This window comes from Trichechus manatus, unplaced genomic scaffold (assembly GCF_000243295.1).
Source record: "Trichechus manatus latirostris isolate Lorelei unplaced genomic scaffold, TriManLat1.0 scaffold00187, whole genome shotgun sequence".
Taxonomy (NCBI): domain Eukaryota; kingdom Metazoa; phylum Chordata; class Mammalia; order Sirenia; family Trichechidae; genus Trichechus; species Trichechus manatus.
Genome location: NW_004444123.1, coordinates 355,347 through 372,427, shown reverse-complemented (window position 1 = coordinate 372,427; position 17,081 = coordinate 355,347). Strand labels below are relative to the sequence as shown.

Sequence of the window (17,081 nt, the reverse complement as noted above, 5' to 3'; positions counted from 1 at the left end):
GCTGGAGAAGGATGTAGAGCAGAATTCTAACTCACACACACACACACAAAAAGACCAGATTTACTGGCCTAAAGGAGACTGGAGAAACCTTGAGAATATGGCCCCCAGACACCCTTTGAGTTCAGTGGTGAAGCTACCTCCGAGGTTCACTGTTCAGCCTGGGAGTGGACAGCCCCGTAAAACCAAATGAGACTAACGAGGTACAGGAGTCCAGCGACAAGGGCCAGAGGGCAGAAGAGGACAAGGAAGTTGGTGATAGGGTACCCAAGGTTGAGTAAGGATATTGTTGATGTGTTGTGAGATGGTTAACCATTGTCATAGGGCAACATTTGTAGTAACTGTTAAATGAGAAACTGTTTTGTTCTGTAAGTCTTCATCTTAAGTGAGAACAACAGCACAATTGGAAGAGCGTGGTCAGTGTCACTGAACTGTGTGTGTAGAAATTTTTGAAGCAGTGTATCCTTGGCTATGTGTATCTTCACCAAGAGGAAGTGGTTGAGAGGTTGGAGGGGTGATGTGTTGTGGGGTTGTTGACCAATGTCGTGGAACGGCGTGTGTACTACTGTTTCATGGGAAACTATTTGATCTGTGGGCCTTCACCTGAAGTACAATAAAATATTTAAAAAAAAAAAAAGTATGATGTGGGAGCACTCAGATTTCTCTCACCAGCCTCAACTTGATGTAGAGGAATGAACAATTATCATCACATTTTTAGCTTGGGAAATTTGACATTAAACCTTCTTCTTATTGCTAATTTCGAACTGTAAAGGGACTTGCTTTCATACTACGGTCATTTCTCAGTAACAAAAGAATACAGAAAAATAAAGGGAATCTACCAAGATTTTGATGACATTGATAATGTTGATTCACAGATTATCTTCCCTATTTATCTTACAGGTATTCCTAGCTTTAGGGCAATCTGCTACATGTAAATCTAATTTTTTTTCCAAAGACATTAAGTTAGAAGTTAGTCATTGTAACTAAAATTGTGTTCTTTGCCTTACGGAAGGATTCACTGAAGGTCACATTTAAATAAAAGGGCTCTTTAGTGTATTTAAGTATTTGTTCATAGATTACAAAGTAATGGGAAGTGAGGCTGGGCAATCAGGGAAATCAAAGCTTAAAATGTTCGGGGAATCTGGCCAATGAAGATCAACACCTGTGCAATAATATCAAAAATTCGATTTACACGCATATTTAAAGCAACTTAATAAATGAGATTGTCATGGCTGGGAGAATACTATTGGTTTTTAGTTTCATTGCTTATGATCAGAGTTCTTTACACGAACAGAAAGAAATCTGTACCTTGAAGTGACGTCATGAACTGTGGGTGTTGGTATATCATCTGGAGTATCTTCCACAGTGGTGATTTGGGTTCCATTACTTTTCACACAGGCATACCTTGTGCAGACTTCAACCTGCAAACATTAGTTTAGAAAAGAATAAATCCAGCCATTTTCAAATGAAGACTGACAGTGGGCTGAATCCCACCCACTCTCATTTAATATGAATCTCTTCTAGTGCTCTATAGCCTCTGGGGGTTTAATAAATATTCATCTTTGATGTTGACTGACTTCAGTGGGACAAGCTCAGAGTAGAGTACAGAACTGGGCTCAGGACAATTGATTAGTGATTAACATGGTGAGGCTTGGTCTCTGGTTCCAACCATTCAGAAAGAGACAGACATATTAATCTACCTGGTGCACAGTCAAAGAATGAAAGATGCTTCGTGACAGTTTGCAAGCATAATAGGTTATCACTGCATACCACTCCCTAGATCTACAACCAAGTAATGTAATGATGATATCTTCTGGAAGTCTTGACACCTTACAACAAATAGCCTAAATGCTAACGTGTAATAGAAGAAAAATGAGGGCTAAAGAAGCCTTCCAATATGGCTGAGCTATTTTACATCCATTTGTTCCAGCATCAATTGTATTTTTACCTTAATCACAGCAGAAAATCATCATTCACTTGTTTAATTCTGCCACCTAATCTGTATAAAAAGTAACGGCGGTGGAATAACTAGAGATTAGAAATGGAGTTCATCAAATATTAGTAACACAGAGGATCACACTCAGCAAGAGGGAGAGGAGAAAAATGAATGTACAAAAGATAGCTAGTGGAACATCCTCAAAGCTACATCATTCTGCTCTCAATTAAAGGATAAACCAAAGAGGAACTGTACTTTTTCCAATGCTAATTTACTTTCAGTGTCTAATAAATAAATGGTGGAGGAAAGCTAGATACCGTGAATCTTAAGTACTAATGTTGAGCTTTTAAGTGAAGCAGTTCTCTTGCTTCTTCGGCATTTAGGGAAAGACAAACGTGATTCTTATTGTATTTATTTATAGATGTGACATTTTAGTCATAGGGCAGTTTGCACCTAAATGGGAGTTGAGGCATATTTTTATAATGCTGTTTAAGTGTGGCATTTACTTAGGCCATAGAGAATTTTGAGATAAGACTTAGTAGATATTTAAACTCATTCAAGACCCTCTGCTCTGAGTATGTCCAATTAAACCCCAAATAACTTAAAGGTAGATGAGCACAAAATACACTTAATATAATAAAATTAAAGAAAATAAAAGATTATACATATTGGAAACATTTGACTATCTGATGCATAATGAAATAACTCAGAATCAACTCAGCTGAATGTATTGTGTATCTAATATGTGCCAAGTACTACGGTGGGTGCTTGCGCAGATTATTTTATTGAGTCCTCACAACTCTGTCTTCACAAGTTTGCAAATTGGGGCTCAGAGAAATCACGGAATATGATCAAGTTGGTAATATTTGAGATAACTAATTGGAGGTTTGCAATGTGGCCTGTTGCCTTATCATCTAAATATTAATCATTTCCAAATGCTTAATATAAACTATTTAGCTGTATTCAAATATTTCTTGAGAAAGCTTTTTTTTCCTTTTTTTGAATTCCGAGAAAGTGTCAGTACTTTTCCCAGGCTTATTAAAATCATATTCCAAGACTCCATCTTCGGAGCATATTTCTGGTACTAAAGTTGTTTTGCATAAAATGTGAAGGCTTATTATGTTCATATTAACGAGAAATAAAATTGAAACAACATTAAAATTGTTGATCTTTTTAAAAACAAATAAGTAAAAATATTTATTAAAAAGTAGATATTTGGGCGCATCTATGTGTCCGCTTTAAAACCAGTAGCTCTTTTACAGAGGGGGTTAAAATGAAGAACCTTAATTCTAAAGTATTAGGTATTTAAATTAAATGCATAGTTTAAATGAAGTCAAGTTACCTCTGATATCCTAATGAAAATCATTGAAATTTAATACTCAGTTTTCCAGAAATGCAACAGTTATTTCAGCTGTAGTATTCCTGAACTGTGAAGAGGTTCACAATAGTACAGTTGCCAGGAATAGGAATGTCGCAGTCACAAATAACAAAATTCATATATTGAAATCAAATTTGGTGTCTTAGCTTCTCATCTGTTTCCACATCTCAAATCTGATCAAAATTCTACCACTAACTCAAACCAATAGGTATGAATGAAGCCTCTCATGCTAGAACAGGACTGAGACACCTTTAAATATCAAATCTTGCTCCATGGTCAGAGAAAGAGCTGGACTTGCCTGCACAACCCCCAGTGAATTCAGCCCCAGGTTGTGTTGTGAGTCCTAATATAGCAACTTGGGGTCCTTATGAGTCGGAATGGACTTGATGGCACCTAACAACAACAAATAACAACAAAGCAAATACATCAGCTGCCTTTTGAGAGCTCAGCCTGCTTTCTCCATACCCACCGCCATCAAGTCGATTCCGACTCACAGCGACTCTATAGGACAAAGTAGAACTGCCCCATAGGGTTTGCAAGGAGTGGCTGGTGGATTCAAACTGCTGACCTTTTGGTTAGCCCTTGAAGAGGATAATACAGCAAATCCTCTGTCAATTTCCTATGCTAACCTGTTCACAAAACTGTATTTGTAATTATTTTGAGTGTGATTGTTATTTTATAATTTGATCTATGTTCTATGTACCCACATGGACTCACTCTAAGAGCAATGGACATAAACATTAGTCTATATACTCCATGCTAAGATAATTTAGGTGGGTTAACGGGAATCATGGAATGTGATGAAAAATAATAAATATACCTTTCTTTTCTATCACACATCTTTTTATTTAGTTTTCTGGGAAAGCAAGTACTATGGGTAATAGTGGAGGAGGCTAATGCATGCATTGTAGTCAAACGATTATGTATGTTTTACCTTTAAATGAGAGGAAAAGAAGGTGTCAGGAAAATGAAAGAGATAGCATTACTAAATAAACAGGGCCAGTGAAAAATTTCTGTGGTTAAATAAAATTTCTGTGCTTTACCGTCTTCCTGAAAGTTCTTTACAAAGTTTTTGCAAAAAAAAATTTACAAAAACTTTAGAAGTAGCGTAGTTTAATAAAAAAATTATTAAACTGCAATCTTTCTGTATAAACTTCAAGCTTCTGAAGGCTCTCCTATTATCATCTGTTTGCACATTTGGCCTTGGTATCTTTTGTGTCTTAGCACTCGAACAAGATTTCCAACTCCTTAAGGATACGTTTCTTGTTTTATATGCCTTATTATTCTCTATATTTTTTTCTACTTTTAAGGTCAATAGATCCTGAAGAGGGTCTGTGAGCTGGGCCTCCGATGGTCAATACATTCTCTGAAATTTCATGTTAAATTTTGTCATAAAGTGCATAACCATTTTTCTAGGGCAGGGTGCACTGACTTCATTAGATTCTCAAAGAGGTCCAAGGGGCAAAAAAGTTTAAATACAACAGCTCTCACATAGGTGGGAGTCATTGAACATTTGCTGAATGATGATTGTATACATACATTTTATCCTCAGATAAAAACTTTTAATATTTGTTTGTCTGGTAGTTGCTCATTTATATTTTCTTGTTGGACTTAGAGGAGCCCGGGTGGCACAATGGTTAAGAGCTCGGCTGCTAAACAAAAGGTCAGCAATTTGAATCCACCAGCTGCTCCTTTTAAACTCTATGGGGCAGTTCTACTCTGTCCTGTAGGGTCCTAAGAGCTGGAATCGACTCAACAGCAACCGGTTTTCCAGTTTTGCTGCATTTAGGATCACAGAATACTAGAGGTGGTAGAATATTTTAAGTCACCTTGCCCATTGTCCTTAGAAGATTGAGGCTTGGTGAAGTTATATAACCTCCCTGAAGTTGTTAAATTAGTAAGTAGCAGACAGAGGAATAGAAAGAATGTCCCCATCTTCCGAGACGGATTCTGATTTTAATAACAGCAAAAGAACCAGGAAAAAGGCATACTACTTGGCAAGACATATTGTGAATGTGTGATTTGCTTCATTTTGCACAAATGAAGAATATCATCATCATTCTGATCACCGTCATCTTCCATATGATCATGATCTTCTCTCCAGAGACCCACATGTTTGCCCACAGCAAACAGACATACTCCTGATCAATTTCCCTGTTCTCTCTCCCTTTGCCACCAAATAATCTCTACTCAAGATGGAAGATTCTGGAGGTGGGGCCAAGATGGCAGAGTAGTCAGGTGCTTCCGGTTGTCCCTCTTACAACAAAGACTCAAAAAAACAACTGAATCAATCATATATGACAATCTAGGAGCCCTGAACACCAAAGGCAAAGTTGAGAAATTCGACTGAGTGGCAGGGGGAGGGAAAGACCGTTCAGAAGCAGCAAGGAGTTGCCAGACTTGACCAGGGGGAGCCAGCGCCCTACCAGCCAGATCGGCTGGCATGCAGGCAGTGGCCTTTGGGATGCGCTTTCCATGTTGAGATAGACCAAGTGGTGGAGAGTCTGCTCAGGCCTCCAAAGCCAGTGAAAAGTAGCATTCAGTCAGCAAAAGATTACTTTATGTGTTTAACCTACTGCACGGACCAAAAAAACACGCTATTTGGGAAGACCCACTCTCCCATTTACCTGCTCCCTCCCTGCTCTACACCGGGTGCTGGGGCCGGCTTCAGAGATTGCCACTTCCCTGGGCCAGAAGTAGGACCCATTATGTGCCCTGAGCCATTCTCCCAGCCTTGGAGAGGGAGCAAATTAACAAACAGGAAAAAATAATCTGCTAGCTCCCCTAAGCCAGGAACTCAGAGCAGGCACAGCTCCTTTGCCTAGGCACAGGCATAAGGGGTCCATGGACTTTGAAAGCCTTTCACCCCTGCATAGACCTGTGTGGGCCCATTTCAGTAGCATAGGCCCTCATTACCACAGTACAACAGGGTATATACCTGAAGCCTAACTTCACTGTATCAGCTGTATGGTGGAGTGGCAGGTTACTGACATTTGACACTACTCTGCTCATTAAGCAGGGTCCTCACCTACCCACATCAGAGGCCTTAGGACTAGTGGCTCCACCTACGTCACCTAGCCACTTGCAACAGTGGTCCAAGAATAAATGATGCCTCCCGGTCCTTACAGCCAAAAGCATTGGGTACCCATAGTACAGCTGTAAAAACCCCCCACCCATGCACTCTAGGGAACAGGGACACGTTTTCCTCCCAGACACTCAGGGGCAGCCGTCAGCCCCCTTCCTTGCTCAGTGCATGACTCCCTACAGCAGCCAGATACCTGTGCCTACTCCAATCACCCCTGCCAGCCTAGGACTGTAGGTGAGAGCCTGCATCACACACTTGGTGATCAACTATCTGGACACCTGAGATGAATCCATACAAAAAAAATAAACAGACTCCTGGGCTCGCATTCCTAGTAACAGATCTAACCACCTGGTGGCAGGACATTATAGCTTCAAAGTCTCCAATAATCAAACTAGCTCACATCAGCAGCCTATTTGGGCATATCAAAACAAAACAAAACAAGAAGCTAGGACACAGTAAGCAAAAATAAAATAAATACAATAACTTATTGATGACTCAGAGACAATAGTCAATATTAACTCACATAAAGAGGCAGACCATGATGGCTTCAGCAAGATCCCACAACAAAGCATTAAGAAATCTTCCAGAGGAAGAGAACTTCTTGGAATTATGGAGGTAGAATACAAAAGAATAATATACAGAACTCTTTAAGAGATCAGGGAGGAGATCAGGCAAAACACAGAACAAGCCAAGGAACACACAGACAAATCAATAGAGGAACTTAAGAAGATTAGAGAGGAGGACAATGGCAAATTTCACAGGCTGCAGGAATCCATAGAGAGACAGCAAACAGAAATCCAGAAGATTAACAATAAAATTTCAGAATTAGACAACTCAGTAGAAAGTCATAGGAGCAGAATTGAGGCAATGTAAGTCAGAATTGGTGAGATTGAAGATAAAGCACTTGACACCAACTTATTTGAGGAAAAATCAGATAAAAGAATTTGAAAAAATGAAGAAACCCTAAGAATTATGTGGGACTCTAGTAAGAGGAATAAACTACAAGTGATTGGAGTACCAGAACAGGGGGGGATAACAGAAAATACAGAGAGAATTTTGAAGATTTGTTAGCAGAAAACTTCCCTGATATCGTGAAAAAGGAGAAGACATCTATCCAAGATGCTCATCAAACCCACACAAGGTGGATGCCAAAAGAAAGTGACCAAGAAATATTATAATCAAATTTGCCAAAACCAAAGGTAGAGAGAGAATGTTAAGAGTGGCAAGGGATAAATGAAAAATCATCTACAAAGGAGAGTCAATAAGACTAAGCTTGGACTACTTAGCAGAAATCGTGTAGGCAGGAAGGCAATGGGATGACATATATAAAGCCTTGAAGGAAAAAAATTGCCATCCAAGAATTATATATCTAGCAAACTGTCTTTCAAATATGATGGTGAAATTAGGGTATTTCCAGATAAACAGAAGTTTAGGGAATTTGCAAAAACCTTGCCAAAATTACAAGAAATACTAAAGGAAGTTCTCTGGTAAGAAAATCAATAACATCAGATAACAATCCAAGATTAGAACACAAGACAGAGCAACAAGCTATCAACCCAGATAGGGAAGTCACAAAAATAAATCAAAGCTAAAACACTGAAAATAGGAAACAGAGATGTCACTATGTAAAAGATGACAACATTAAAACAAAAAAGAGAGACTAAAAAATGCAGTCATAGGTCTTGCATATGGAGAGGAAGTCAAGGAGATATAAAGAAATAAAAGCTTGATTTAAACTTAGAAAAATAGGGGTAAACATTAAGGTAACCACAAAGGAAACTAACAATCCTACACATCAAAAAAGAAAAACATAGACTCAGCAAATACAAAATCAACAACCAGAAAAAGATGAAAAGAAAATACATAAAGAAAAACAGCGCAGCACGGAAAATTAAGTGGAACAAAGAAACTGTCAACAACACACAAAAAAAGACATTAAAGTGACAGCACTAAACGCATACCTATCAATAATCACACTGAATGTAGATGGACTAAATGCACCAGTAAAGAGACAGAGAGTGGCAGACTGGATTAAAAACATGATCTGTCTACATGCTGCCTACAAGAGACACACCTTAGACTCAAAGGCACAAAGAAACTAAAATTCAACGGATGGAAAAAAATATATCAAGCAAAGAACACTCAAAAAAGAGCAGGTGTGGCAATATTAATCTCTGACAAAATAGACTTTAAAGTAAAATCTACCACAAAGGATAAGGAAGGACACTATATAATGATTAAAGGTCAATACACCAGGAGGCTATAACCATCATAAATATTTACGCACCCAATGACAAGTCTCCAAAATACATAAACTCCAACAGCATTGAAAAGAGAGATAGACAGCTCCACAGTAATAGTAGGAGACTTCAACACACCACTTTTGGTAAAAGACAGGACATCCAGAAAGAAGCTCAAAAAAGACACAGAAGATTTAAATGCCACAATCAACCAACTTGATCTCATAGACATATATGGAACACTCCACCCAACAGCAGCCAAGTATACTTTCTTTTACAGCGAACATGGAACATTCTCCAGAACAGACCACACAGTAGGCCATAAAGCAAGACTTAACAGATTTTGAAGCATCGAAATATTACAAAGAATCTTTTCTGACCATAAAGCCATAAAAGTGGAAATCAACAGAAAAAGGAAAAAAAAAAATCAAACACATGGAACCTTAATAACATCTTGCTCAAAAACTACTGAGTTATAGAAGAAATTAAGGACGGAATAAAAAAATCCGCAGAATCAAATGAGAATGAAAATACAACCTACCAGAACCTTTAGGACACAGCAAAAGCAGTGCTCAAAGGTCAATTTACAGCAACAAATGCACAGATCCAAAAAGAAGAAAGGGCCAAAATCAAATCATTAAGCCTACAGCTTGAACAAATAGAAAGAGAGCAGCAAAAGAAGCCCTAGGGCACCAGAAGAAAGCAAATAATAAAAATTAGAGCAGAATTAAATGAAATAGAAAATAGAAGAACAATTGAAAGAATTAACAAGACCAAAAGCGGATTCTTTTAAAAGATCCACAAAATCAGTAAACCACTGGCCAAACTGACAAAAGAAAAACAGGAGAGGAAGCAAATAACACAAACAAGAAACAAGATGGGTGATATCACAACATTCCCAACTGAAATTAAAAGAATCGTAACAGAATACTATGAAAAATTGTACTCTAACAAATTTGAAAACCTAGAGGAAATGGACAAATTTTTAGAAACACACTATCTACCTAAACTAATACAAACAGAGGTAGAACAACTAAATAAATGTATAACAAAAGAAGAGATTGAAAAGGTAATTACAAAACTCCCAACCCACAAAGAAAGCCCTGGCCCTGATGTTCACTGGAGAATTCTACCGAACTTTCAGAGAAGAGTTAACACCACTACTACTAACGGTATTTCAGAGCATAGAAAAAGATGGGTTACTCCAAGACTCATTCTATGAAGCCAGCATAACCCTGATACCAAAACCAGGTAAAGACACCACAAAAAAGAAAATTAGAGACCAATATCCCTCATGAACATAAACTCAAAAATCCTCAACAAAATTCTAGCCAAGAGAATTCAACAAAATATCAAAATAATAATTCACCACCGTGACCAAATGGGATTCATACCAGGTATGCAGGGATGGTTCAACATTAGAAAAACAATCAATGTAATCCATCACATAAATAAAACAAAAGACAAGAACCACATGATCTTATCAATTGATGCAGAAAAGGCATTTGACAAAGTCCAACACACATTCATGATGAATCCATGAAACTTCTCATAACATGGATGAATCTGGAGGGCATTATGCTGAGCAAAATTAGCCAGCTGCAAAGGGACAAATATTGTATGAGACCACTGTTATAAGAACTCAAGAAATGATTTAAACACAGAAGAAAACATTCTTTGATGGTTATGAGGGTGGGGAGGGAGGGAGAGGGGTATTCACTTACTAGATAGTAGACAAGAATTATCTTAGGTGAAAGGAAGGATAACACACACTGCAGAGGAGATCAGCACAACTGGACTAAACCAAAAGCTAAGAAGTTTCCTGAATACAACCAAACACCTTGAGGGACAGAGTAGCAGGGGCAGGGGTCTGGGAACCATGTCAGGGGACATCTAGGTCAATTGGCATAACAAAGTTTGTTAAGAAAATGTTCTGCATCCCGCTTTAGTGAGTGGTGTCTGGGGTCTTAAAAACTAGTGAGTGGCCATCTAAGAGGCATCAATTGGTCCCAACCCACCTGGAGCAAAGGAGAATGAAGACCACCAAAGACACAAGGAAAATATTAGCCCAAGAGACAGAAAGGGCCACATAAACTAGAGACAACATCAGCCTGAGACCAGAAGAACTAGATGGTGCCCAGCTACCACCAATGACCTCTCTGACAGGGAAGACAACAGAAAGTCCCTGACAGAGAAGGAGAAAAGTGGGGTGCAGAACTCAAATTCTAGTAAGAAGACCAGATTTAATGGTCTAACTGAGACCGGAGGGATCCCGGATACATGGCCTCCGGACTCTCTGTTAGCCCAGAAATGAAACCGTTCCCAAAGCCAACTCTTCAGACAAAGATTAGACTGGACTATGGGACATAAAATGATACTTGTGAAGAAGGTGCTTCTTAGCTCAAGTAGATACATGACATTAAATAAGCAGCTCCTGTCCGGAGGTGAAATGAGAAGGCAAAAACGGACAGGAGCTGGTTGAATGGACAAGGGAAATCTGGGGTGGAATGGCGGAGTGTGCTGTCCCATTACAGGGAGAGCAGCTAAGGTCATATAGCAATGTGCATATAAATTTTTGTATGAGAAACTGACTTGAACTGTAAACTTTCACTTAAACCACAATTTAAAAAAAAAAAAAGATGAAGATTCCACTTAGAGAAGTCACCCAGCATGTTTTATTTAACATACCCATAAGCTTAACCATCCAAAAAAAAAAAAAAAAGCCAATGTTCTAACCTGAATGTCATAGATAGTGAAGGGAGACAGGCCTTTCAGAATGAACGACCCAGGCACATCCATTCCCGTCTTGTAGAGCTTATTATTTACATAGATGGAATATTCAGTGACAACACCATTTGGGTTTGAAGGAGATGTCCAGATGACATGTACAGCTGTACTGTTGATGATGACAACCTCTGGAGGAAGCATACCCTGAGGCTCTGGAATTAAAGGAAGAAACTGAATAAACTCCAGCTGTCTCTGAAAAAGCACTTGTCAAGCTAAATGCAGACCCGTGTTTAGGTTTAGCAAAGGGTTCGCTGCTTATCTGCTTTCCTCTGATGAAGTTATCACAGTCTGTAGTCCTCTATAAATTGGCTTATTATACTCTCAGTTAGAAACCATAGGAATTGTTGGTAAAATGCTTTATACCACCAGCATAGTGTTAATCTTCAATACTATGTGACCAGCAGGATATGATGATAAATTATTCACGCATCTTCATCACTAACACGTATCTATTATTTGCCTCTTCTCCATCCCTTCACTCCACACCTCCCATAAAAAAAAGAAAGAAAAAAAACGTGCTCCTTAAGCAAAATATAAAACTCAAACGCACAGAGGCTGGTGGAACGTGAAAAATCATTTGACGTTACTAGCTTGTAACTCGAGCGATATGAAGCAATAATGCAATATTGTCATTATGTAAACGATCTTGAACGTTGATTACCATAGGTAATGATGAAATCTGACATTAGGAAAAAAATCTTGCTTAGCGTTAAATTACACAATTATTCAAGCATGTCAGAAATAACTATGCAAAAGCTATTTTTATAATAAGAACCCATCTTAACTAGTTGAAAAATTGTCCTTGTAATCCGTTCTATTTTATAAACAAAAGGTGCTGACCTATTGCACCAGGAAGGAAGATGGGTTCCATACCTAAAGTGCACTCCTAATGACCTGGAACACTTGCTTGGGAGGTAATGATATTATAATGTTTATAATGAGACTTTATAAAGCCAAAAAGATTAGAAAGTCCATTCGAAACACATTTCAGATTCACAAGTAGCTTCCCTTGCTTCCTCCCCTTTGCTAACGGGCTTAGAAATGAGTCACAGGCAATTTTTCTCAGTGGCTGAACTTCCACCTACGATTTCTGGTGACTCAGGGAGGGCCCTCACTGTGCTTGGCTGTCATTGTGAAAAGCTGCTTCAGAGAGCAAATCTTAAAAAAAAAAAATGTTTCTAAATGTCAACATTTATTGATGTGAACTTGGCTCCAAACTAAGCATGCGCTGAAAAGAATAGGAACAAACTGGGCTAATATCTCATTATTAGAGCCTTGGGCTGCTGTCTCAGTGGGACCACTTATTGATCTGCCAGTGGACGACAGAGAGCACTTAAGCATTTTAGCCCAGCCTCCCTGTCCCCCGACACCGGAAATTTTGTAATGGAGGATGAGTGATCTCACCCCGACAGGAATTAATCAATTTCATTCACATCTCTGAGGCTGAGCATCCCTTAAAATCTGGACTCACCCCCGTCACATGTGGTCACGCTCACAACTTCACTGTTGATGCTGTGGACGCCATTGAAGACAGAGATAAAAATCCGATACTCTGTGTTTGGGTTTAAGGGGCCGATGACGTGCGAGTTTACATCTTGGAGGATTTTTAGAGATTCATTTGAGGTAGTGGAACTCCAAAAAAGTGTGTAATATTCAACATCACCTTGTAGGTCTTGAAGAGCTGTTAACAGTAAGTGCAGTACAGTGTAAATGTGACTGATTGGAGATGTTCTCAAGGAAAAAGACAGAGAATACATTTTATCATGAGCTATTTCCGAAATAGGAATCCCTGGGTGGTGGAAACAGTTAACCCCGTAGGCTGCTAACCGAAAGGGCAGACACTTGAGTCCACACAGAGGCACGTTGAAAGAAAGGCCTGGTGACCTACTTCCAAAACTCAGCCGTTGAAAACTCTATGAAGCATATTTCTACTCTGAAACACCTGGGGTTGCCATGGGCTGGAATCAACTTGATGGCAACTGTTTTTTTTTTTAGAATGGGAAACAAAGAAACTTATGGGACATTCTTTATGGTGATTCCGGTTGGGATGGCTTTTATTTATTTTAACAAATTCATTTTTTTCCCCCAATCTCATAATTAGTTGGGTAGAGTCTTGCCTTATATAGGAAATTGAGCTTTTTAATTCCCTCAAATGTTCTAATTATGTTACTTATAATTACTTAACTAACCTTCAAAACTTTGATATAATACTTACGAAGGAAACAGTATGATAAAAATATAAAATACATGGAACTGCTTCTGTTTATAAGTAACATAATCCTAGACAGAAGCCTATGCTAATACTCATGAGGGCATTTCCTGATGCAGATCCTAGAACTTGAAGCATCTTTTAATATGCTAACAAAGTTTTCTAGATTTTCATCTTTAGAAGGATGCTGACGTGCTACATGGTCACTGTAGCAGAGCATTGTATCATGTACCCTTAAGGACTGGCTAAGTAGGATCCTAGGATGATGGTCAAATCTATATCAAGGCTCTCTTCCTTTCACCTAGTTCAATGTGCACATACGATGGAATCAGGCTCTTAAAGAATGCCACAATCAATCATTTACTGTTTCACAAGTGGTGTTGTGTGCTGTGGAATTGCTTCTGACTCATAGCAACCGCATATGACAGAGTAGAACTGCCCCATAGGATTTTTTAGGCTGTAATCTTTATGGGAGGAGATCACCAGCTCTTTCTCCCTCAGAGCCACTGGGCAGGTGTGAATTGCTGACCTTTCAGTTAGCAGTCAAGCGCGTAACCGTTCGTGCCAAGGGACTCCATTTTAAAAGTACAACTCATCAATTCCTCAACCCTTTTCCTTTCAAAGGCCAGTCTATTCTTTCTCGCCTTCCACCCAATTTTTCCATCGTTAGCCCTGTGTTCTGCTTCTCATTATCTTCCCACAACGATGCTTTAAAAAGAAGTCATAAAAATAGCTATATTTTCTTAAGTAGGAAGTAGTATACCACTCTACTTACACCAATATTTTTTAAGAGTTTTAAGCAGGAATTATTGCCTTGATGTGTATTATTGGTTGTGTGGTGTGTTGGTTTACAAGTCCCCTGAAACTGTATGTAAAAAGATGCTGGAAAAACAGTTCAGCAGCAGTAATCTAACGACTGGGAGGAAAGAGGGGCGATGCTCTTCCCTTCTGGTCATTGAAGGGCAGTATCTCTAATAAGGGAGATCCCAGCACCTTTCCACATAAGGATCACAGCTTTGGGAACGGTGTGGTTTTCTTTTATGATTTCTTTTCATTAAGGTCTTGGGGGTCTTGCATAAAAACTGAATGCTTTTTTTTCCCTTAAGCACTCTACTGCTTTCACTTTATCTTTAAGAATAATTAAAAAGTCGAGGCATACCAGTATAGTTGGAAGATTTTTATAGTAGGAGATCTTTAGCAACGAATTTGGAAAACTCTGGGCATTGAGATGTTTCCTTTCTCTGATGCCACAAAATGTAAGCATGTTTAATAATGAGATAAGTGTTAGCGTTCGCAGGAACCGGCTGTTCATGTCCGTTAACATGGTCCCAAACGAAGAGGAAAGTCATTGGTGGTGTGAATGAAAAAGTTCCTTCTCTCATTAGAATATTTTCTACTGGCTTACGGTATTATTACTCATTAACTTGTTGTAGCTGAGGTGTAAAGGAAAGTGTGCTAGACTCTTCTGAAGTTCATGTCATGTTTTACAGCGTGTTAATTGAGCAAGCTGCTTAGAAATTTAAGCCCTAGAGATATAATATAAATGAAAGTGCCTTTAAAATCTACTTACAAATGTAAAATAATTTTACTTAGGTTATTAAATGTGCCTGATACCACTTCTACCAAGTTCCAATTAATATACCGATGTACATACATTAAAAATACTGGGACTAGCATCATAAGTTCAAGGTGAGGGATGATCCTACGTTGGATGACTCAATGAAATCCTATTAAATTCCCATTTTTAGACACACACCATATGCCAGTCCCTCTGAAATAGAACAGAACCAAGACAGAAAAAGATAGTGACTCAATTCCATTATTTATATCTTACTCCAGGATATAGAAGCTCTGGTGGCCAGAAAACAGTCAGCATCTCTGGGCAACCCATACCAGATTTCTGTACCACGCTGCCTTACTCCAACATCCACACTTGTCTTCCTTCATCATGTAGACATTACAGCTTAGAGCCCCAAACACAGAAACATGGTAGATACACATTGTATCATACTATTCCTAGTCATCATGAGAAGTTCTGGTAGCAATGCATGCATAGGAGTATGCTTTTTCATTGTTTAAATAAGGTCTTTAAACATCAGTGAGCTCTTCCTAAGAGGATGAACTGTCTAAGAAAGACAAGATACATCCCCAGTTCAGGAGACCAGGACAAAATTGAAGGCTGCCGACACTGAGCTCACCTCTGAGAGCAGAAAGCTATTAGAATTGAAATAGCAAGGATGAGGAGCCAAGTGAATTCCACTTGCCCTGTCTATTGTCAAAAGGTGGGGCTGAATATATTTCCCCTTATTTAAAGAGGAAAACACAAATTAAAAGGCTCATTCATAGCATAAGGTAAAGGAAATATTGTCTAGAACCTTCAAAAGCAGAGTTATATTTTAGATACTACTTTTATGAGAACAAGCTAGAGATTTTATAAGACATTTGCGTGATGTTCTCAAAAAAAAAGAGGCATGCCTTTATGAAAAAGAAGCTTCTGAAACAGATGCCTACGTTAATAAAAAACACAACACGAAGGCATAGATGCAAAGGGATCTGCTTTAAATAAGAAAGGAAAACAAAGAAACTTAAAAAGCAATGTCAGAATTAAAATCTAAATCGAAAGCAGAAATGAGCAAGTGAAAAATGCATAATATCAAAGAATCAAGAGGAAAATGACTAAGAAGAAATCAACGAAAGTCAAAATTACAGACATCGAGGACACAGAATAAGAAAAAAATCTAATTGACTTGTAATAAATGAAATCAATAATTATGGATATAAAATACCTCAGAAAACATTACCTGAAATGAAGTATGTGTACAAATTAATATACCAATATAGTTTTGGTCAGCATAATGACCATAAATCAAACATAGACATACAGAACATTATGACATTTCAAGGGTGAAGTAAAAATTAAAAGATCATCAACAAAGGAAGAAAAATTTCAGAAGACAATGGAACAATTTCAACAAGTTTTAAGGGAAAATATTTTGCTCTAAGAATTTCGTGCATATCCACATTATCATTCATGTGCAAAAACAACAGAAAGAATTTCTCAATAGGAAAACATTAAGGGACTATACAGCTAATTTATTTAATTTACTTACCTTTTCTGATAAAATTAACCAATAATACTCTCTAGGAGACAGAGAGATGAAGAAAGATCAAGACCTCAACAGTGGAAAAGTTTAAGAATTAATGATAAGGACCGGGACCATTTAGAGAAAAATAATTGCAAAAAATAATGATATAAAAAATATTAATTTACACCAAAAAAAAAAAAAGAGGTTGAGAAGTTAGAGGGTTGATACGTTGTGTGGTTGTTAACCAGTGTTATAAAATAACATGTGTACTTCTGTTTCATGAGAAACTATTTGTTCTGTAAGCCTTCACCTGAAGTACAATAAAAAAAAATAAAAATAATTAAAAATAAATTTAAAAAAATA

At 38.1% G+C, this 17,081-nt stretch overlaps 1 protein-coding gene across 1 annotated transcript in view; it reads right to left on the bottom strand.

The window, feature by feature from the left end:
- The window catches only part of USH2A (usherin), a 551,884-nt gene that overhangs the window by 243,015 nt on the left and 291,788 nt on the right, over positions 1–17,081 (bottom strand). Inside the window, exons 26-28 of the mRNA XM_012558807.1 lie at positions 12,895–13,104; positions 11,373–11,575; positions 1,306–1,418 (exon numbers count right to left, since the gene is read on the bottom strand). Of these exons, the coding sequence (XP_012414261.1) occupies positions 1,306–1,418; positions 11,373–11,575; positions 12,895–13,104 (526 nt within the window). The remainder of the gene's footprint in view (positions 1–1,305; positions 1,419–11,372; positions 11,576–12,894; positions 13,105–17,081) is intronic.